The sequence below is a fragment of the Oncorhynchus mykiss genome, chromosome 3 (genome assembly GCF_057628025.1).
Source record: "Oncorhynchus mykiss isolate SJ-2025 chromosome 3, ASM5762802v1, whole genome shotgun sequence".
Classification (NCBI taxonomy): domain Eukaryota; kingdom Metazoa; phylum Chordata; class Actinopteri; order Salmoniformes; family Salmonidae; genus Oncorhynchus; species Oncorhynchus mykiss.
The window spans coordinates 8,882,501-8,906,117 of NC_143024.1; the positions used below are offsets into that span (position 1 = coordinate 8,882,501).

General features: G+C 46.6%; 1 protein-coding gene across 4 annotated transcripts in view; it reads right to left on the bottom strand.

The window, feature by feature from the left end:
• LOC149984307 (F-actin-uncapping protein LRRC16A-like) overlaps positions 1-23,617 on the bottom strand; it is a 198,660-nt gene that overhangs the window by 33,326 nt on the left and 141,717 nt on the right. For all 4 annotated transcript variants that reach the window (XM_090219905.1, XM_090219918.1, XM_090219902.1 and 1 more), the window contains exons 21-24: positions 12,171-12,343; positions 11,847-11,915; positions 2,572-2,665; positions 1,346-1,444 (exon numbers count right to left, since the gene is read on the bottom strand). In XM_090219905.1, the coding sequence (XP_090076031.1) occupies positions 1,346-1,444; positions 2,572-2,665; positions 11,847-11,915; positions 12,171-12,343 (435 nt within the window). The remainder of the gene's footprint in view (positions 1-1,345; positions 1,445-2,571; positions 2,666-11,846; positions 11,916-12,170; positions 12,344-23,617) is intronic.

The following is a 23,617-nucleotide window of genomic DNA, read 5'->3' on the forward strand; positions in this document are numbered from 1 at the left end:
CCATGAAATGAATCACTAAGAATCATCTCTCATCTTCACCATGAAATGAATCACTAAGAATCGTGTCTCATTTTAACCATGAAATGAATCACTAAGATTCATCTCTCATCTTCACCATGAAATGAATCACTAAGAATCATCTCTCATCTTCACCATGAAGTGTATCACTAAGCATCGTGTCTCATCTATACCATGAATCGTGACTTATCTTCACCATGAAATGAATCACTAAGAATCGTGTCTCATTTTAACCATGAAATGAATCACTAAGAATCATCTCTCATCTTCACCATGAAGTGAATCACTAAGCATCGTGTCTCATCTATACCATGAATCGTGACTCATCTTCACCATGAAATGAATCACTAAGCATCGTGTCTCACATAGCTGGTGTAACTGAGTCAGGTTTGTAGGCCTCCTTGCTCGTACATGCTTTTTTAGTTCTGCCCACAAATGTTCTATAGGATTGAGGTCAGGGTTTTGTGATGGCCACTCCAATACCTTGACTTTATTGTCCTTAAGCCATTTTGCCATAACTTTGGAAGTATGCTAGGTGTCATTGTCCATTTGGAAGACCAATTTGCGACCGAGCTTTAACTTTGTCCTGACTGATGTTTTGAGATGTTGCTTCAATAAATCCACATAATTTTCCTTCCTCATGACGCCATCTATTTTGTGAAGTGCACCAGTCCCTCCTGCAGCAACCTCAGTGTTAACCAGTGGTCAGGGGAGACAGTTTCACAGGAGGGCGATTACAGGCTGTTATTGGGGTGATTAAACACAGTGCTACGCTCAACAAGTCAACAAAATCAAGTCGAGCTATGACCCCTGTGTCGCTGACCCACGTGTCGCTGACCCCCCCGTGTTGCTGACCCCCCCGTGTTGCTGACCCCCCGTGTTGCTGACCCCCCGTGTTGCTGACCTCCCATGTTACTGACCCCCCCATGTTACTGACCCCCCGTGTCGCTGACCCCCCGTGTTGTTGACCCCCCCCGTGTTACTGACCCCCCGTGTTGTTGACCCCCCATGTTACTGACCCCCCGTGTGTTGCTGACCCCCCATGTAGCTGACCCCCCATGTCGCTGACCCCCTGTGTTGCTGACCCCCCGTGTTGCTGACCCCCCGTGTTACTGACCCCCGTGTTACTAACCCCCGTGTTACTGACCCCCCATGTTGCTGACCCCCCCATGTTACTGACCCCTGTGTTACTGACCCCCCATGTTGCTGACCCCCCATGTTACTGACCCCCCATGTTACTGACCCCCCATGTTGCTGACCCCGGTTTTACCTCTGCGGCTGTATTTAGATGGTACTGTGTTTTTAAATACTGTTGAGCGCGTGTCACCTGCTGAGTGGTGGTGGTAACGATGCCCTGTTGGAGGCGGTAGGCCTGCTCCTGGAGGTATTGACGAGTCTCATGGTTCCGGAACAGGTAGTTCTCAATCTGAAGAGAGCAGAGAGCATTACAATGTCAGCCATTTGTCATAGCAATGATATCCAAGTAGCAAAATGGTTATAAATCATAGATTTTGTTATTGTATTTGTGTGTTAGGTGAATATATATGTAAGAATTGTTTTTGTACCCAGACTACACAACAAATCCCAATTGGAAAAATAATCATATTGATTGATAGTTCAACCAGGTCCTCAAAGGTTTGAAGAGTCTGACTCACCTTCAGTCTTCTCTGGGCTGGCTTTAAGAGACTGACTCACCTTGAGCAGGGCGTCCTCAGTCTTCTCTGGGCTTTAAGAGACTGACTCACCTTGAGCAGGGTGTCCTCAGTCTTCTCTGGGCTGGCTTTAAGAGACTGACACCTTGAGCAGGGCATCCTCAGTCTTCTCTGGGCTTTAAGAGACTGACTCACCTTGAGCAGGGCATCCTCAGTCTTCTCTGGGCTTTAAGAGACGGACTCACCTTGAGCAGGGCGTCCTCAGTCTTCTCTGGGCTGGCTTTAAGAGACTGACTCACCTTGAGCAGGGCATCCTCAGTCTTCTCTGGGCTTTAAGAGACGGACTCACCTTGAGCAGGGTGTCCTCAGTCTTCTCTGGGCTGGCTTTAAGAGACTGACACCTTGAGCAGGGCATCCTCAGTCTTCTCTGGGCTTTAAGAGACTGACTCACCTTGAGCAGGGCATCCTCAGTCTTCTCTGGGCTTTAAGAGACGGACTCACCTTGAGCAGGGCATCCTCAGTCTTCTCTGGGCTTTAAGAGACGGACTCACCTTGAGCAGGGCATCCTCAGTCTTCTCTGGGCTTTAAGAGACGGACTCACCTTGAGCAGGGCGTCCTCAGTCTTCTCTGGGCTTTAAGAGACGGACTCACCTTGAGCAGGGCATCCTCAGTCTTCTCTGGGCTTTAAGAGACGGACTCACCTTGAGCAGGGCGTCCTCAGTCTTCTCTGGGCTTTAAGAGACGGACTCACCTTGAGCAGGGCGTCCTCAGTCTTCTCTGGGCTTTAAGAGACGGACTCACCTTGAGCAGGGCATCCTCAGTCTTCTCTGGGCTTTAAGAGACGGACTCACCTTGAGCAGGGCGTCCTCAGTCTTCTCTGGGCTTTAAGAGACGGACTCACCTTGAGCAGGGCGTCCTCAGTCTTCTCTGGGCTGGCTTTGAGAGCCTGAGACGCATCGATGATGGGGATAGGCATGAACCGGATGGTGAAGTTTCTGTCAAGGAGATGGACGGTCTCATAAATTTAGCATAGTTTAAACAGATAGTATAATATACTTATTCATTCCAGTCATATTTAACCAGATATTGTCATTCATATGTGATTGCTGTATTCATATTTAAACATTATGACTCAGTTAGTTATAGAAATATGAATTGGTTTAAAAGCCAGTCATGACTATTATAATGTGGCAGCATAGGTTCTAACATTATAATGGATACAGTATGTCACACCCTGGTCTTAGTATTTAGTGTTTTCTTTATTATTTTGGTCAGGCCAGGGTGTGACATGGGTTTATTATGTGGTGTGTTTTGTCTAGGGGTTTCTTGTAGGTAATGGGATTGTGGTATAGTAGAGTTGTCTAGGAAAGTCTATGGTTGCCTGGAGTGGTTCTCAATCAGAGGCAGGTGTTTATCGTTGTCTCTGATTGGGAACCATATTTAGGCAGCCATTTTCTTTGAGTGTTTGGTGGGTGATTGTTCCCGTCTCTGTTTGCACCAGATAGGGCTGTTTTGGTTTTTTCACGTTACGTTTAGTGTTTTTGAATGGTTCGTCATTATCTTTATTAAAGATGAATCTAAATAACCACGCTGCATTTTGGTCCTCCTCTCCTTTGACGGAAGAAAACTGTAACACAGTGTCTGATTCAACTAATGTGATTCTTTTAGTTTTATAATGCATACAGTATCTGATTCAACTAATGTGATTATTTTAGTTTTATAATGGATACAGTATCTGATTCAACTAATGTGATTCTTTTAGTTTTATAATAGATACAGTATCTGATTCAACTAATGTGATTCTTTTAGTTTTATAATAGATACAGTATCTGATTCAACTAATGTGATTCTTTTAGTTTTATAATAGATACAGTATCTGATTCAACTAATGTGATTCTTTTAGTTTTATAATAGATACAGTATCTGATTCAACTAATGTGATTCTTTTAGTTTTATAATAGATACAGTATCTGATTCAACTAATGTGATTCTTTTAGTTTTATAATAGATACAGTATCTGATTCAACTAATGTGATTATTTTAGTTTTATAATAGATACAGTATCTGATTCAACTAATGTGATTATTTTAGTTTTATAATGGATACAGTATCTGATTCAACTAATGTGATTCTTTTAGTTTTATAATAGATACAGTATCTGATTCAACTAATGTGATTCTTTTAGTTTTATAATAGATACAGTATCTGATTCAACTAATGTGATTATTTTAGTTTTATAATAGATACAGTATCTGATTCAACTAATGTGATTCTTTTAGTTTTATAATAGATACAGTATCTGATTCAACTAATGTGATTCTTTTAGTTTTATAATAGATACAGTATCTGATTCAACTAATGTGATTCTTTTAGTTTTATAATAGATACAGTATCTGATTCAACTAATGTGATTCTTTTAGTTTTATAATAGATACAGTATCTGATTCAACTAATGTGATTCTTTTAGTTTTATAATAGATACAGTATCTGATTCAACTAATGTGATTCTTTTAGTTTTATAATAGATACAGTATCTGATTCAACTAATGTGATTATTTTAGTTTTATAATAGATACAGTATCTGATTCAACTAATGTGATTATTTTAGTTTTATAATAGATACAGTATCTGATTCAACTAATGTGATTATTTTAGTTTTATAATAGATACAGTATCTGATTCAACTAATGTGATTCTTTTAGTTTTATAATAGATACAGTATCTGATTCAACTAACGTGATTATTTTAGTTTTATAATGCATACAGTATCTGATTCAACTAATGTGAATAGGGACCACATTTTGTTAGTCCCCACAAGGTCAAATGCTATTTCTAGGGGGTTTAGGGTTAAGGTTAGAATTAGGGTTAGGTTTTGGGGCTAAGGTTTAGGGAAAATATGACTGAATTTTGTGTCCCTACAAGGTTAGTTGTACAAGACTGTCTGTGTGTGTGTGTGTGTGTTACTGTGTGTGTGTTACTGTGTGTCTGTGTCTGTGTGTGTGTTACTGTTTGTGTGTGTGTGTGTGTGTGTGAGGGCCCAGCCCCTGGCTGCTGACAGGGAGAAGAGCAGGTCTGAAACAAGCCATTTCATCTCCTAATTGATTGTGACTTGACATCGTTAAGTGAGGTTACTGATCCTCTGCAGTTGGAAAGTCAGCCCAGAATAGTACATTAATAATGAGAGAGAGAGAGAGAGAGACAGAGAGACAGAGAGAGAGGGCGAGACAGAGGGAGAGACAGAGAGAGAGGGAGGGGGAGAGACAGAGAGAGAGAGAGAGAGAGAGATAGAGACAGAGAGAGAGGGAGAGACAGAGAGAGAGGGAGAGACAGAGAGAGAGACAGAGGGAGAGAGAGAGAGAGAGAGAGAAAGAGGGAGAGAGAGAGAGAGAGACAGAAAGAGAGAGAGAGACAGAGAGAGAGAGAGAGAGAGAGATAGAGACAGAGAGAGAGGGAGAGACAGAGAGAGAGGGAGAGACAGAGAGAGAGACAGAGGGAGAGAGAGAGAGAGAGAGAGATAGAGACAGAGAGAGAGGGAGAGACAGAGAGAGAGGGAGAGACAGAGAGAGAGACAGAGGGAGAGAGAGAGAGAGAGACAGAAAGAGGGAGAGAGAGAGAGAGAGACAGAAAGAGAGAGAGAGACAGAGAGAGAGAGAGAGACAGAGAGAGAGGGAGAGACAGAGGGAGAGACAGAGAGAGCGGGAGAGACAGAGAGAGTGGGAGAGACAGAGAGAGAGAAATGTTTATTTTTGTTTTTTTATCTCTTTTGTATTTATCGAGATGCAGCTTTACGTCTCCGAGGGACAGCTAAGGAACTGGCCCAAAATGTTCAGTCAGACCGACCTGACGTGTCACTATTCCTCAGTGAAATCACAGCCAGAGCAGGTAGCAGACTGAACCGGGTCTATTCAGACAGGGGAACAGGTTTGGCCAATGGGAATATGAGGTCGGGGAGAACATATAGCAGCCTATACAGTAGTAATAAACCCAGGGTGTTTACCTAAAGATGGCCACTTCTCTAGTAAACCCAGGGTGTTTACCTAAAGATGGCCACCTATCTAATAAACCCAGGGTGTTTACCTAAAGATGGCCACTTCTCTAGTAAACCCAGGGTGTTTACCTAAAGATGGCCACTTCTCTAGTAAACCCAGGGTGTTTACCTAAAGATGACCACCTATCTAATAAACCCAGGGTGTTTACCTAAAGATGGCCACTTCTCTAGTAAACTCAGGGTGTTTACCTAAAGATGACCACCTATCTAATAAACCCAGGGTGTTTACCTAAAGATGGCCACTTCTCTAGTAAACCCATGGTGTTTACCTAAAGATGGCCACTTCTCTAGTAAACCCAGGGTGTTTACCTAAAGATGGCCACTTCTCTAGTAAACCCAGAGTGTTTACCTAAAGATGGCCAGTTATCTAGTAGACCCAGGGTGTTTACCTAAAGATGGCCAGTTATCTAGTAGACCCAGGGTGTTTACCTAAAGATGGCCAGTTATCTAGTAAACCCAGGGTGTTCACCTAAAGATGGCCACTTCTCTAGTAAACCCAGGGTGTTTACCTAAAGATGGCCACTTCTCTAGTAAACCCAGAGTGTTTACCTAAAGATGGCCAGTTATCTAGTAGACCCAGGGTGTTTACCTAAAGATGGCCACTTCTCTAGTAAACCCAGGGTGATTACCTAAAGATGGCCACTTCTCTAGTAAACCCAGGGTGTTTACCTAAAGATGGCCACTTCTCTAGTAAACCCAGGGTGTTTACCTAAAGATGACCACCTATCTAATAAACCCAGGGTGTTTACCTAAAGATGGCCACTTCTCTAATAAACCCAGGGTGTTTACCTAAAGATAGCCAGTTATCTCTTAGCTATAGTCCCGCTTCCCTGGACTCTATGTAAACTGGAAACCATATATCCTGAGGATGCATTTATTGTAGCTGACAGTGAGGTGAAGAAGGCGTAACAGCGCCTCTTCAACCTCAGGAGGCTGAAGAAATGTGCCTTGTCACCCAAAACCCTGACAAACTTTTACGGATGCACAATCGAGAGCATCCTGTCGGGCTGTATCACCGCCTGGTACGGCAACTGCACCGCCCTCAACCGCAAGGCTCTCCAGAGGGTGATGAGGTCTGCACAACGCATCACCAGGAGCAAACTACCTGCTTTCAGGTCAGGACAACTACAGCACCCCGATGTCACAGGAAGGCCAAAAAGATCATCATGGACAACAACCACCCGAGCCACTGCCTGTTCACCCCGCTACCATCCAGAAGGCGAGGTCAGTACAGGTGCATCATAGCTGGGACCGAGAGACTGAAAAATAGCTTCTATCTCAAGGCCATCAGACTGCTAAACAGCCATCACTAACACAGAGAGGCAGCTGCCTACATTGAGAACCAATCACTGGCCACTTTAATAAATGGATCACTAGTCACTCTAAACAATGGCACTTTAAATAATGGCACTTTAAATAATGGCACTTTAATAATGTTTAATGTTTACATATCTTACATCACATGTATATACCGTATTTTATACCATCTATTGCACCTTGCCTATGCCGCTTGGCCATCGCTCATCCATATACTTACATGTACATATTCTCATTCACCCCTTTAGATTTGTGTGTATTAGGTAGTTGTTGTGGAATTGTTAGATTACTTGTTAGATATTATTGTACTGTTGGAACTAGAGGCACAAGCATTTCACTACACTCGCATTAACATCTGCTAACCATGTGTATGTGACGGTCTCTCTCCCTCTCCCTCTCCCCTCTCTCCCTATCTCCCCCTTCTCTTTCCCTCTACCCTCCTCTCTCCCTCTACCCTCCTCTCTCCCTCTCCTATCTCCATCTCTCTCCCTCTCCCTCTCCCCTCTCTCCCTATCTCCCCCTTCTCTTTCCCTCTCCCCTTCTCTCTCCCTCTCCCCTCTCCCCTCTCTCCCCTCTCTCCCTATCTCCCCCTTCTCTTTCCCTCTACCCTCCTCTCTCCCTCTACCCTCCTATCTCCATCTCTCCCTCTCCCATCTCCCTCTCCATCTCTCTCTCTCCCCACTCTCTCTCTCCATATCTTCCCTCTCTCCCTCTCTCTCTCTCCATATCTCCCCTTCTCTCTCCCTCTCCCCTCTCCCTCTCCATCTCTCTCCCTCTCCCCACTCTCTCTCTCCATATCTTCCCTTTCTCTCTCCCTCTCCATATCTCCCATTTCCTCTCCCTCTCCTCTCTCCATCTCTTCCCTTCTCTCTCCCCTTTATCCCTCTCTCTCTCCCCATCTCTCCTCTCCTCTCTCCATCTCTCCCCTTCCCTCTCTCTCTCCATCTCTCCCCTTCTCTCTCCCTCTCCCCACTCTCCCTCTCTCTCCCCATCTCTCTCTCCATCTCTCACCCTCTCCCCTTTCTCTCTCCATCTCTCTCCCCTCTTCTCTCCACCATGTGTACCACAGGGTCCACATCCATCCTCATCACAAAACAAATGACAAATCACCAGCCTCCCAGATTCCTCACAGGGCGCTAGTTAAGCATCCAGCCAACGTTCATTGTTATGCAGCAATTACAGAATGTAGATTCTATTTAAATGAGGATGAAACAAAGAAAATGCCCAGACACTCTGACTGAGTGGATCCTAATATCATTCAGCTCTAAATTAATAGACAGCCAATCACATGGTGCTCTGTCTGGTGTTTGTCTGCCATTCCTCCTCTTTCTCTCTCTCTCTCTCTACCCCACCATCTCTCTCTCTCTCTCTCTTCTCTCTACCCCACCCTCTCTCTCTCTCTCTCTATCCTATTTCTCTCCTGCTGCACCCTCCACTCTCTCTTTTCTTCCCCCCTCCTCTACCTCTCTCTCTCTCTGCTAACCTCCTCTCTACCCCCCATTCAACCCTCTCTCTCTCCCCCTCCACCCTGTCTGTGCTTCCAGGGATGAACAGCAGGCCCAGAGCCAAGCAGAGCAGAGAGGTACACAATAACCACACTGTTTTCTTTCCTCACCACAGCAGCCTGCTGTATCATCATTTGTATTCTGGAAGTGTTTCTGGTCATAATAATTCACCACAGTAGTGGTTAGAGTGGAGAGGCGGCAGGTAGCCTAGTGGTTAGAGTGGAGAGGCGGCAGGTAGCCTAGTGGTTAGAGTGTAGGGACGGCAGGTAGCCTAGTGGTTAGAGTGGAGAGGCGGCAGGTAGCCTAGTGGTTAGAGTGTAGGGGCAGGCAGGTAGCCTAGTGGTTAGAGTGTAGGGACGGCAGGTAGCCTAGTGGATAGAGTGTAGGGACGGCAGGTAGCCTAGTGGTTAGAGTGTAGGGACGGCAGGTAGCCTAGTGGTTAGAGTGTAGGGATGGCAGGTAGCCTAGTGGTTAGAGTGGAGGGGCGGCAGGTAGCCTAGTGGTTAGAGTGGAGGGGCGGCAGGTAGCCTAGTGGTTAGAGTGTAGGGACGGCAGGTAGCCTAGTGGTTAGAGTGTAGGGACGGCAGGTCGCCTAGTGGTTAGAGTGTAGGGACGGCAGGTAGCCTAGTGGTTAGAGTGTAGGGACGGCAGGTAGCCTAGTGGTTAGAGTGTAGGGACGGCAGGTAGCCTAGTGGTTAGAGTGTAGGGACGGCAGGTAGCCTAGTGGTTAGAGTGTAGGGATGGCAGGTAGCCTAGTGGTTAGAGTGTAGGGACGGCAGGTAGCCTAGTGGTTAGAGTGTAGGGACGGCAGGTCGCCTAGTGGTTAGAGTGTAGGGGCGGCAGGTAGCCTAGTGGTTAGAGTGTAGGGACGACAGGTAGCCTAGTGGTTAGAGTGTAGGGACGGCAGGTAGCCTAGTGGTTAGAGTGTAGGGACGGCAGGTCGCCTAGTGGTTCGAGTGGAGGGACGGCAGGTAGCCTAGTGGTTAGAGTGTAGGGGCGGCAGGTCGCCTAGTGGTTAGAGTGTAGGGACGGCAGGTAGCCTAGTGGTTAGAGTGTAGGGACGGCAGGTAGCCTAGTGGTTAGAGTGTTGGGACGGCAGGTAGCCTAGTGGTTAGAGTGTAGGGATGGCAGGTAGCCTAGTGGTTAGAGTGTAGGGGCGGCAGGTCGCCTAGTGGTTCGAGTGGAGGGACGGCAGGTAGCCTAGTGGTTAGAGTGTAGGGGCGGCAGGTTGCCTAGTGGTTAGAGTGTAGGGACGGCAGGTAGCCTAGTGGTTAGAGTGTAGGGGCGGCAGGTAGCCTAGTGGTTAGAGTGTAGGGACGGCAGGTAGCCTAGTGGTTAGAGTGTTGGGATGGCAGGTAGCCTAGCGGTTAGAGTGGAGGGGCGGCAGGTAGCCTAGTGTTTAGAGTGGAGGGGCGGCAGGTAGCCTAGTGGTTAGAGTGTAGGGACGGTAGGTAGCCTAGTGGTTAGAGTGGAGGGACGGCAGGTAGCCTAGTGGTTAGAGTGTAGGGACGGCAGGTAGCCTAGTGGTTAGAGTGTAGGGGCGGCAGGTAGCCTAGTGGTTAGAGTGTAGGGGCGGCAGGTAGCCTAGTGGTTAGAGTGTAGGGACGGCAGGTAGCCTAGTGGTTAGAGTGTAGGGGCGGCAGGTAGCCTAGTGGTTAGAGTGGAAGGACGGCAGGTAGCCTAGTGGTTAGAGTGGAGGGACGGCAGGTAGTCTAGTGGTTAGAGTGTAGGGGCAGTAGGTAGCCTAGTGGTTAGAGTGTAGGGACGGCAGGTAGCCTAGTGGTTAGAGTGTAGGGGCGGCAGGTAGCCTAGTGGTTAGAGTGTAGGGACGGTAGGTAGCCTAGTGGTTAGAGTGGAGGGACGGCAGGTAACCTAGTGGTTAGAGTGTAGGGACGGCAGGTAGCCTAGTGGTTAGAGTGTAGGGGCAGGCAGGTAGACTAGTGGTTAGAGTGTAGGGACGGCAGGTAGCCTAGTGGTTAGAGTGTAGGGGCGGCAGGTAGCCTAGTGGTTAGAGTGGAGGGGCGGCAGGTAGCCTAGTGGTTAGAGTGGAGGGGCGGCAGGTAGCCTAGTGGTTAGAGTGTAGGGACGGTAGGTAGCCTAGTGGTTAGAGTGTAGGGACGGCAGGTAGCCTAGTGGTTAGAGTGTAGGGGCGGCAGGTAGCCTAGTGGTTAGAGTGTAGGGACGGCAGGTAGCCTAGTGGTTAGAGTGTAGGGGCGGCAGGTAGCCTAGTGGTTAGAGTGGAGGGGCGGCAGGTAGCCTAGTGGTTAGAGTGGAAGGACGGCAGGTAGCCTAGTGGTTAGAGTGGAGGGACGGCAGGTAGTCTAGTGGTTAGAGTGTAGGGGCAGTAGGTAGCCTAGTGGTTAGAGTGTAGGGACGGCAGGTAGCCTAGTGGTTAGAGTGTAGGGGCGGCAGGTAGCCTAGTGGTTAGAGTGTAGGGACGGTAGGTAGCCTAGTGGTTAGAGTGGAGGGACGGCAGGTAGCCTAGTGGTTAGAGTGTAGGGACGGCAGGTAGCCTAGTGGTTAGAGTGTAGGGGCAGGCAGGTAGACTAGTGGTTAGAGTGTAGGGACGGCAGGTAGCCTAGTGGTTAGAGTGTAGGGGCGGCAGGTAGCCTAGTGGTTAGAGTGGAGGGGCGGCAGGTAGCCTAGTGGTTAGAGTGGAGGGGCGGCAGGTAGCCTAGTGGTTAGATCTCCATTGGTCCTCTGGTCATATTCACTACAGTACTAGCTAGATCTCCATTGGTCCTCTGGTCATATTCACTACAGTACTAGCTAGATCTCCATTGGTCCTCTGGTCATATTCACTACAGTAGTAACTAGATCTCCATTGGTCCTCTGGTCATATTCACTACAGTAGTAACTAGATCTCCATTGGTCCTCTGGTCATATTCACTACAGTAGTAACTAGATCTCCATTGGTCCTCTGGTCATATTCACTACAGTAGTAACTAGATCTCCATTGGTCCTCTGGTCATATTCACTACAGTACTAGCTAGATCTCCATTGGTCCTCTGGTCATATTCAGTACAGTACTAGCTAGATCTCCATTGGTCCACTGGTGGTGTTTCTGGCTCCCCCCTATTGCCTCCATCACAGTATCTCTCCACCCAGGAGATCTATCTCTGACATCTCTTTCCAGAGGCTCTTCCATCCTCCCGCTTCCTCCTCTCCACCTCGAGACATACTCATATGTCTGCTATATCCTTCCTGTTACAGCTTAAACACACACACACACACACACACACACACACACACACACACACACACACACACACACACACAGACAGACAGAATCCCATTGCTACTCACTTCTCCAGAGCAGCTGCTACATCCTGAAGACCTTGAGGACTGATGTTGTTCTTATCCCAGATCACCGTCCTGGTGAAACAGATCAGAATCATCAATCACATATCTAACGGTCCTCTCCTCTCCAAACCATCATCAGGGTGTCTGAGACAGTCCTCTCCTCTCCAAACCATCATCAGGGTGTCTGAGACAGTCCTCTCCTCTCCAAACCATCATCAGGGTGTCTGAGACAGTCCTCTCCTCTCCAAACCATCATCAGAGTGTCTGAGACAGTCCTCTCCTCTCCAAACCATCATCAGAGTGTGTCTGAGACAGTCCTCTCCTCACCTTAGTTTGCTGTTGATCTGCAGGGCCTTGGCCAGCATCTTAGCCCCCATGTCCCCCATGGCGTTCCCACTGATATCCACCCTGGTCAGACTGGTGTTGCTGCCCAGAGCATTCAGCACAATGGTGAGGTCCGTCTTCAGCTTAGAGTCAGCCAGGGACAGAGACGTCAGGGGCTGCAGGGGGACAAGGGAGACTCAATCATTCATTCAATCAATTACATTTATTTATATAGCCCTTTTTACATCAGCTGAGCTTTTACAGTAACCCAGCCTAAACCCTAACCCTTTTACAGTAACCTCAGCCTAAACCCTAACCCTTTTACAGTAACCCAGCCTAAACCCTTTCACAGTAACCTGAGCCTAAACCCTAACCCTTTTACAGTAACCTCAGCCTAAACCCTAACCCTTTTACAGTAACCCAGCCTAAACACTAACCCTTTTACAGTAACCTCAGCCTAAACCCTAACCCTTTTACAGTAACCTCAGCCTAAACTCTTTTACAGTAACCTCAGCCTAAACCCTAACCATTTTACAGTAAGCTCAGCCTAAACCCTAACCCATTACAGTAACCTCAGCCTAAACCATAACCCTTTTACAGTAACCTCAGCCTAAACCCAAACCCTTTACAGTAACCTCAGCCTTAACCATAACCCTTTTACAGTAACCCAGCCTAAACCCTTTTACAGTAACCTCAGCCTAAACCATAACCCTTTCACAGTAACCTCAGCCTAAACCCTAACCCTTTTACAGTAACCCAGCCTAAACCCTTTTACAGTAACCCAGCCTAAACCCTTTTACAGTAACCTCAGCCTAAACCCTAACCCTTTCACAGTAACCCAGCCTAAACCCTTTTACAGTAACCCAGCCTAAACCCTTTCACAGTAACCCAGCCTAAACCCTTTTACAGTAACTCAGCCTAAACCCTAACCCTTTCACAGTAACCTCAGCCTAAACCCTAATCATTTTACAGTAACCTCAGTCTAAACCCTAACCCTTTTACAGTAACCTCAGTCTAAACTCTTTTACAGTAACCTCAGCCTAAACCCTAACCCTTATACGGTAACCTCAGCCTAAACCCTAACCCTTTTACAGTAACCCAGCCTAAACCCTTTACAGTAACCTCAGCCTAAATAAACTCTAAGAGCAAGCAGAAACAAAAGCACAGTGGCCAGGACAAACTAGAGAGGAACCAGTCTCAGAGGGGAGGCCCAAGAAGACTCAAGTCTCCACAATGCTAATCGATGCTCCCATGTTGAAGAAAAAAAAACGGTGAAAGTTATTCCTCTCGTTAGACTCGTTCTCTTTGACAGGCGTCTTGACTTTGAGCTTAGAAACCAGTAAAACATAAGAATATATACATCACTTCAAAAAGCAACTACATTACTGGCCCGAATTTCATACCTTTTTACAGCTTGGCAGCTCAAGTCTTCACCCCTTTGATCTCATTAAACTAAGTCCACAGACACAGCACCTCTCAGCAGGGAGATCAATTAACATAGGATACTTTTTTTTACCTGACATTTCACTTTTTTGGGGGGGATTTTCCTGGACATTATAAATGAAATAAATGGGTGCCTCAGATATCCGAATGCAAAGCCTACAACCGGGATGAAATGCAGACAGACTTAGAGGCACAGCGTCGAGGTCAAAGCCAACGTCAAGCCTTTAAAAACATCTCATCTCTGCTCAGCAGGGAGCTGCATGTAGATTGACTAGATTTGAAACCATTTGGCCCGTTTTGACTGACTACTAAAAGACCTTGACCAGAGAGATTATAGCCACAGCTCACACAGCTAACTGAAGAATAGCTTAGTATCCTGCTGGTTTGGTAGAGGGGGAGAGTGAGACGAGGGGAGACCTTGACCAGAGAGATTATAGCCACAGTTCACACAGCTAACTGAAGAATAGCTTAGTATCCTGCTGGTTTGGTAGAGGGGGAGAGTGAGACAGGGGGAAGGCGGGGGAGGGGGAGACAGGGGGAGACCTTGACCAGAGAGATTATAGCCACAGCTCACACAGCTAACTGAAGAATAGCTTAGTATCCTGCTGGTTTGGTAGAGGGGGAGAGTGAGACGAGGGGAGACCTTGACCAGAGAGATTATAGCCACAGCTCACACAGCTAACTGAAGAATAGCTTAGTATCCTGCTGGTTTGGTAGAGGGGGAGAGTGAGACGGGGGGAGGCGGGGGAGGGGGAGAGGGGGGGAGACGGGGGAGAGTGAGACGAGGGGAGACGGGGGAGGGGGAGAGTGAGACGAGGGGAGACCTTGACCAGAGAGATTATAGCCACAGTTCACACAGCTAACTGAAGAATAGCTTAGTATCCTGCTGGTTTGGTAGAGGGGGAGAGTGAGACGAGGGGAGACGGGGGGAGGGGGAGACGGGGGGAGGGGGAGAGTGAGATGAGGGGAGACGGGGGAGGGGGAGAGTGAGACGAGGGGAGACGGGGGGAGGGGGAGAGTGAGACGAGGGGAGACGGGGGAGAGTAAGACGAGGGGAGACGGGGGAGAGTGAGACGAGGGGAGACGGGGGAGAGTGAGACGAGGGGAGACGAGGGGAGACGGGGGAGAGTGAGACGAGGGGAGACGGGGGAGAGTGAGACGAGGGGAGACGGGGGAGGGGGAGATGGGGGGAGGGGGAGAGTGAGACGAGGGGAGACGGGGGGAGGGGGAGACGGGGGGAGGGGGAGAGTGAGACGAGGGGAGACGGGGGAGGGGGAGACAGGGGGAGGGGGAGAGTGAGACGAGGGGAGACTGTTCTGTCTGGTTCAGAGTTAAACTACTGACTCTGTTCTGTCTGGTTCAGAGTTAAACTACTGACTCCGTTCTGTCTGGTTCAGAGTTAAACTACTGACTCTGTTCTGTCTGGTTCAGAGATAAACTACTGACTCCGTTCTGTCTGGTTCAGAGTTAAACTACTGACTCCGTTCTGTCTGGTTCAGAGTTAAACTACTGACTCCGTTCTGTCTGGTTCAGAGTTAAACTACTGACTCCGTTCTGTCTGGTTCAGAGATAAACTACTGACTGATGAGCAGGTAGCCTAGTGGTTAGAGTGGAGGGGCGGCAGGTAGCCTAGTGGTTAGAGTGTAGGGACGGCAGGTCGCCTAGTGGTTAGAGTGGAGGGGCGGCAGGTAGCCTAGTGGTTAGAGTGTAGGGACGGCAGGTAGCCTAGTGGTTAGAGTGTAGGGACGGCAGGTCGCCTAGTGGTTAGAGTGTAGGGACGGCAGGGTAGCCTAGTGGTTAGAGTGTAGGGACGGCAGGGTAGCCTAGTGGTTAGAGTGTAGGGACGGCAGGGTAGCCTAGTGGTTAGAGTGTAGGGACGGCAGGGTAGCCTAGTGGTTAGAGTGTAGGGACGGCAGGTAGCCTAGTGGTTAGAGTGTAGGGACGGCAGGGTAGCCTAGTGGTTAGAGTGTAGGGACGGCAGGGTAGCCTAGTGGTTAGAGTGTAGGGACGGCAGGGTAGCCTAGTGGTTAGAGTGTAGGGACGGCAGGGTAGCCTAGTGGTTAGAGTGTAGGGACGGCAGGGTAGCCTAGTGGTTAGAGTGTAGGGACGGCAGGGTAGCCTAGTGGTTAGAGTGTAGGGACGGCAGGTAGCCTAGTGGTTAGAGTGTAGGGACGGCAGGGTAGCCTAGTGGTTAGAGTGTAGGGACGGCAGGGTAGCCTAGTGGTTAGAGTGTAGGGACGGCAGGGTAGCCTAGTGGTTAGAGTGTAGGGACGGCAGGGTAGCCTAGTGGTTAGAGTGTAGGGACGGCAGGGTAGCCTAGTGGTTAGAGTGTAGGGGCGGCTGGGTAGCCTAGTGGATAGAGCGTTGGACTAGTAGCTGGAAGGTTGCAAGTTCAAACCCCCGAGCTCTCAGATTTTACAAATCTGTCGTTCTGCCCCTGAACAGGCAGTTAACCCACTGTTCCTAGGCCGTCATTGAAAATAAGAATTTGTTGTTCTTGTTCCTGGGCCGTCATTGAAAATAAGAATTTGTTCTTAACTGACTTGCCTAGTTAAAATAATAATAATAATAACATTTTGGTAAAAGTGTAGTGTTTGGTCCCATATTCTTAGCACACAATGACTACATCAAGCTTGTGACTCCACACACTATGTGGATGCATTTGTAGTTTGCTTTGGTTGTGCTTCAGATTATTTTCAGAAATTAATGGTAATTTGAGTCACTTTTATTGTAAATAAGAATAGAATATGTTTCTGAACACTTTATTGAACCTTTATTTAACCAGGCAAGTCCGTTAAGAACAAATTCTTATTTACAATGACGGACTACCCCGGCCAAACCCGGGCGACGCTCGACCAATTGTGCACTGCCCAATCAGCCTGGATTTGAACCAGGGTATCTGTAGCACTGAGACGCAGTGCCTTAGACCGCTGCACCAATCGGGAGCCCCATCCAATAGATGTGAATACCTCCACGGTCATGGATAATCATGGTAGCGTCAGGTCTCTCATTCAGAAGATGGTGTGTGGGAGCAGAGGCATCTTTGAATTAGTTCTGTGTAAAATAATATTTAAATCAGTGGAGGCTCCTCAGAGGAGGAAGGGGAGGACAATCCTCCTCACTGAATTTCATAAAAATGTAAATAGTGATACGTTATCCTTTTTAGATAAAACAATGCTAAATATAATCACATCACCAAATAATTGATTAAAACACACTGTGTTGCAATGAAGGTCTACAGTAGCCTCAACAGCACTCTGTAGGGTAGCACCATGGTGTAGCCTGAGGACAGCTAGCTTCAACCCTCCTCTGGGTACATTGACTTCAATACAAATCCTAGGAGGCTCATGGTTCTCACCCCCTTCCATAGACTTACACAGCAATTATGACAACTTTCGGAGGATGTCCTCCAACCTATCAGAGCTCTTGCAGCATGAACTGACATGTTGCCTACCCAATCATAAGATCAGAGAATGAATCTAGTACTGAAAGCATAAGCCACAGCTAGCTAGCACTGCAGTGCATAACATGATTAATCTAGTACTGAAAGCATAAGCTACAGCTAGCTAGCACTGCAGTACATAACATCATGAATCTAGTACTGAAAACATAAGCTACAGCTAGCTAGCGCTGCAGTGCATAACATGATGAATCTAGTACTGAAAGCATAAGCTACAGCTAGCTAGCGCTGCAGTGCATAACATGATGAATCTAGTACTGAAAGCATAAGCTACAGCTAGCTAGCGCTGCAGTGCATAACATGATGAATATAGTACTGAAAGCCTAAGCTACAGCTAGCTAGCGCTGCAGTGCATAACATGATGAATCTAGTACTGAAAGCATAAGCTACAGCTAGCTAGCGCTGCAGTGCATAACATGATGAATCTAGTACTGAAAGCACAAGCTACAGCTAGCTAGTGCTGCAGTGCATAACATGATGAATCTAGTACAGAAAGCATAAGCTACAGCTAGCTAGCACTGCAGTGCATAACATGATGAATCTAGTACTGAAAGCATAAGCTACAGCTAGCTAGCACTGCAGTGCATTAAATGTGGTGAGTAGCTGACTCAAAGAGAAAGACAATAGTTGAACAGTTTTGAACAAACTTAATTTCTTCCAAACTATTTTTTTTTCCAGATTTAAGGAGAAGCAAGAGAGAGAGTGAGTGAGAGAGATAGCTCTGTATAGTTCGTAGTATATATTTTTTTCGCTTTCACGTACTCAGCTAGCGTATGCAGCTAGCTAGTTTAGACTACTCAAACACCCAGCTCAAACAGAGAGGGATGCTATGTTAGCTAGCTGGCTATGGCTATCCAACAGAGAGGGATGCTATGTTAGCTAGCTGGCTATGGTTATCCAACACAGAGGGATGCTATGTTAGCTAGCTGGCTATGGTTATCCAACACAGAGGGATGCTATGTTAGCTAGCTGGCTATGGTTATCCAACAGAGAGTGATGCTATGTTAGCTAGCTGGCTATGGTTATCCAACACAGAGGAATGCTATGTTAGCTAGCTGGCTATGGTTATCCAACAGAGAGGGAAGCTATGTTAGCTAGCTGGCTATGGTTATCCAACACAGAGGGATGCTATGTTAGCTAGCTGGCTATGGTTATCCAACACTGGAACTCTTCCAAGTCAAGGTAAACATTTGGTTTTGTTAATTTATTGCTAAACTGCTTGCTGCTGACTGTACTGCATGATTGTAGCGGGTTTACTAACGCGTTAGTTTGAGTACTTCTAGCCAACTATGACGGACAACAATGTATGCTGTGTGTAGCGGCTAGCGGTCATGATATGAAGGTTTAGCTTGGAAAGTTTTTTTTGTCTGGTCACAGACAGCTGATGTGTTGTGCACTGAAGTCCACAACTGAAGGGAAAAGGTGAGAGGAGGAGAGCGTGTAGATAGATGTAAGAAGGAATTATATATACAACGAGCTGCTTGAATGTGGCTGCTATGAAAGCGAACTGTGTTTGCGTGTGATCAGTGGTGTATTCATTGCATTGAAAAACGTTTCTTAAACGAAAGCAAATGAAACAGGGATAAACATACCTGAATTTGTCCAATAGAAACTCTCGTTTGCAACTGTTGGACTAATGATAACACCCTAGATCAGCTAGATGTAGGCAAGAGTGTTGAAGGCGGAATGTGTCACCTTGATTACTCAAATTTCTCTCTACCTGTGCACCTACGTTGTAAACTTTTATTCATAGTCTAGGTTGTATCAACATCATGATGGGTACAGGGAACATTTCAGTATCATGTAGTAGCCTAAACCTATCGATGTTACATTGAGCTGGGTGAATGGAATATGAATGAGAGTCATCCAATATGCTGTAATAGAAATAAGGCCATGTTAAAATAAATAAATCATCCTCCCTAATCTCAAACGGCACCAACCGCCACTGTAAAACATATACTTTTTTCCTGTATATTCTTATCCCATAAATCAGGGTTCAGACAGACAGCGGCAAGTCAAATTCAAGGACTTTCAAGTACGTACTTTTTCCAATAACTAATATTTATTTTCAAGAACCGCCAGGTCGCAGTTGTAAATGAGAACTTGTTCTCAACTAGCCTACCTGGTTAAATAAAGGTGAAATAATATATATATATTTTTTAAATATATTTGTAATTGTTCATATTATGCCATTGCTTCTAGTCGCCACCAGATGGCAGTATATCGCTACGACCTCATGAGAAAAAAAAACAACTTAGTATTCATCACTACCTTACAAGTTCTACTTCAATAATACTTTGTTTCACTACTTACTACATACACGAGTGGTAAGTCAGGCCTGATGATGTTGTAATTTGAGTAGTGATGAGCAGAGAGTTGTAATATGAGTAGTGATGAGCAGAGAGTTGTAATATGAGTAGTGATGAGCAGAGTTGTAATATGAGTAGTGATGAGCAGAGTTGTAATATGAGTAGTGATGAGCAGAGTTGTAATATGAGTAGTGATGAGCAGAGTTGTAATATGAGTAGTGATGAGCAGAGTTGTAATATGAGTAGTGATGAGCAGAGAGTTGTAATATGAGTAGTGATGAGCAGAGTTGTAATATGAGTAGTGATGAGCAGAGTTGTAATATGAGTAGTGATGAGCAGAGTTGTAATATGAGTAGTGATGAGCAGAGTTGTAATATGAGTAGTGATGAGCAGAGTTGTAATATGAGTAGTGATGAGCAGAGTTGTAATATGAGTAGTGATGAGCAGAGTTGTAATATGAGTAGTGATGAGCAGAGTTGTAATATGAGTAGTGATGAGCAGAGTTGTAATATGAGTAGTGATGAGCAGAGTTGTAATATGAGTAGTGATGAGCAGAGTTGTAATATGAGTAGTGATGAGCAGAGTTGTAATATGAGTAGTGATGAGCAGAGTTGTAATATGAGTAGTGATGAGCAGAGTTGTAATTTGAGTAGTGATGAGCAGAGTTGTAATATGAGTAGTGATGAGCAGAGTTGTAATATGAGTAGTGATGAGCAGAGTTGTAATATGAGTAGTGATGAGCAGAGTTGTAATATGAGTAGTGATGAGCAGAGTTGTAATATGAGTAGTGATGAGCAGTTGTAATATGAGTAGTGATGAGCAGAGTTGTTATATGAGTAGTGATGAGCAGAGTTGTAAAATGAGTAGTGATGAGCAGAGTTGTAATATGAGTAGTGATGAGCAGAGTTGAAATATGAGTAGTGATGAGCAGAGTTGTAATTTCAGTAGTGATGAGCAGAGTTGTAATATGAGTAGTGATGAGCAAGGTTGTAATATGAGTAGTGATGAGCAGAGTTGTAATATGAGTAGTGATGAGCAGAGTTGTAATATGAGTAGTGATGAGCAGAGGTGTAATATGAGTAGTAATGAGCAGAGAGTTGTAATATGAGTAGTGATGAGCAGAGTTGTAGTTTGAGTAGTGATGAGCAGAGTTGTAATATGAGTAGTGATGAGCAGAGTTGTAATATGAGTAGTGATGAGCAGAGTTGTAGTTTGAGTAGTGATGAGCAAGGTTGTAATATGAGTAGTGATGAGCAGAGTTGTAATATGAGTAGTGATGAGCAGAGGTGTAATATGAGTAGTAATGAGCAGAGAGTTGTAATATGAGTAGTGATGAGCAGAGTTGTAATATGAGTAGTGATGAGCAGAGTTGTAATATGAGTAGTGATGAGCAGAGTTGTAGTTTGAGTAGTGATGAGCAGAGTTGTAATATGAGTAGTGATGAGCAGAGTTGTAATATGAGTAGTGATGAGCAGAGTTGTTATATGAGTAGTGATGAGCAGAGTTGTAATATGAGTAGTGATGAGCAGAGTTGTTATATGAGTAGTGTTGAGCAGAGTTCTGGGACATGTCTACTGGTGAACACACGTCCTATTCACATTACTACACAATTCCAGCTTAATGACTGTGTTTTTATTGGACATTTGGGAATCTATTACATAATAGCTACAGAAAAGCATCTTGCTTCCGTCTGGCAGCTTTAGTGTCGCCGGTCGGGAGAACGGTCACCAGAACGAGGAGCACGGAATATCGCGGGCCCCCCATAAATGAGGCGATTGGCCCCCAAAAAACTCTGGAGGTTGTTGCAGAGAAATGTGACATAATGTTCAACGTGTAAAGTGTTGGTCCCATGTTTCATGAGCTGAAATAAAAGATCCCAGAAATGTTGTAATTTGCCCAGCATTTTAGCTATCGATGTGATGTTTTGGCTGCTCCTAATCAGTCAGTTCTGTCCCTGGCTGAGTGGCAGTGTGTGTGGAATGAGCTCGCCTGGCAACCACAGCACCAAACACATGAGGAAATACAACTTGGTTGTCTGCCTGGAAATTAATTCGCAAGACCAATCCATTTTTCTAATATTTTTCATTAAACATATTTGATCATTATCTGTTCTCCTCTCATTTTAATTCAAGTACTTTTCAAGTACCAACTTGAGAAAATATCAGACTTTCAAGGTAATCCAGTACCTGCATTTCAGAGTGCTAAATTCAAGTACTTTAAGCACCTCACTCACCTTGTGAGAACCCTGATAAATGGATCAAATTGAGGGGGCACTTCGATGTCCCCTTGCAGACCTGCCCGTGTTCCCACACAGAGACGTGTTGGGGCTGGAAGGGGACAACTCTGAGGAGGTAAGCTACACTCAATAGGGTCTAGGGATGCAACATTCCCACCCTACACTCTTAGAAAAAAAAGGGTTCCAAAAGGGTTCTTCGGCTGTCCCCATAGGAGAACCCTTTCTGGTTCCAGGTAGAACTCTTTTGGGTGCAATGTAGAACCCCTCTGTGGAAAGCGTTCTACCTGGAACCAAAAAGGGTTCTACCTGGAACCAAAAATAATGTCCTATGGGGACAGCCGAAGAACCCTTTTCGGTTCTAGATAGCACCTTTTTTTCCCCCAAGAGTGTACGGGCCCTGGTCAAAAGTAGTGCACTATAATGGGAATAGGGATTTGGGATGCAACCAAAAAAACAGGACATTTCCTGTCTATCTCTATGGTTCTATCTGTGTAGACACACAGAATACTACGATTATGTAACATTAATTGAAATGAAACTGGTTGATTTCTACCTCTCTATAAGAAGAAAGCAAAGCCGCCTCCCACCAACATGTCATTGTATGTGTTGTGTTTGGGTGCAGTCGTCTGAACGAGGCCCGTGGGGAAGTACAGACGGTTGTTGCTGAACGCAGAAAGACGGGTAGAAATCACTGTGTTTGTCTTTCCTGTTTCCTCTCGCCTCACTGGAGACATACTGATTCTTTCTGTTTCTCCTCCTCGTACTGTCTGGCACTGGGATCTGTCTGGCACTGGGATCTGTCTGGCACTGGGATCTGTCTGGCACTGGGGTCTGTCTGGCACTGGGATCTGTCTGGCACTGGGGTCTGTCTGGCACTGGGATCTGTCTGGCACTGGGATCTGTCTGGCACTGGGATCTGTCTGGCACTGGGGTCTGTCTGGCACTGGGGTCTGTCTGGCACTGGGGTCTGTCTGGCACTGGGATGTGTCTGGCACTGGGGTCTGTCTGGCACTGGGATCTGTCTGGCACTGGGGTCTGTTTCTCCTCCTCATTCTGTCTGGCACTGGGGTCTGTCTGGCACTGGGATCTGTCTGGCACTGGGGTCTGTCTGGCACTGGGGTCTGTCTGGCACTGGGATCTGTCTGGCACTGGGGTCTGTCTGGCACTGGGATCTGTTTCTCCTCCTCATACTGTCTGGCACTGGGATCTGTCTGGCACTGGGATCTGTCTGGCACTGGGATCTGTCTGGCACTGGGGTCTGTTTCTCCTCCTCATACTGTCTGGCACTGGGGTCTGTCTGGCACTGGGATCTGTCTGGCACTGGGATCTGTTTCTCCTCCTCATACTGTCTGGCACTGGGATCTGTCTGGCACTGGGATCTGTTTCTCCTCCTCGTACTGTCTGGCACTGGGATCTGTCTGGCACTGGGATCTGTCTGGCACTGGGATCTGTTTCTCCTCCTCGTACTGTCTGGCACTGGGATCTGTCTGGCACTGGGATCTGTCTGGCACTGGGGTCTGTCTGGCACTGGGATCTGTTTCTCCTCCTCATTCTGTCTGGCACTGGGATCTGTTTCTCCTCCTCGTACTGTCTGGCACTGGGATCTGTTTCTCCTCCTCATACTGTCTGGCACTGAGATCCGTTTCTCCTCCTCATACTGTCTGGCACTGGGATCTGTTTCTCCTCCTCATACTGTCTGGCACTGGGATCTGTTTCTCCTCCTCATACTGTCTGGCACTGAGATCCGTTTCTCCTCCTCATACTGTCTGGCACTGGGATCTGTTTCTCCTCCTCATACTGTCTGGCACTGAGATCCGTTTCTCCTCCTTATACTGTCTGGCACTGGGATCTGTTTCTCCTCCTCATACTGTCTGGCACTGAGATCCGTTTCTCCTCCTCATACTGTCTGGCACTGGGATCTGTTTCTCCTCCTCATACTGTCTGGCACTGGGATCTGTTTCGCCCTCCTCATACTGTCTGGCACTGGGATCTGTTTCGCCCT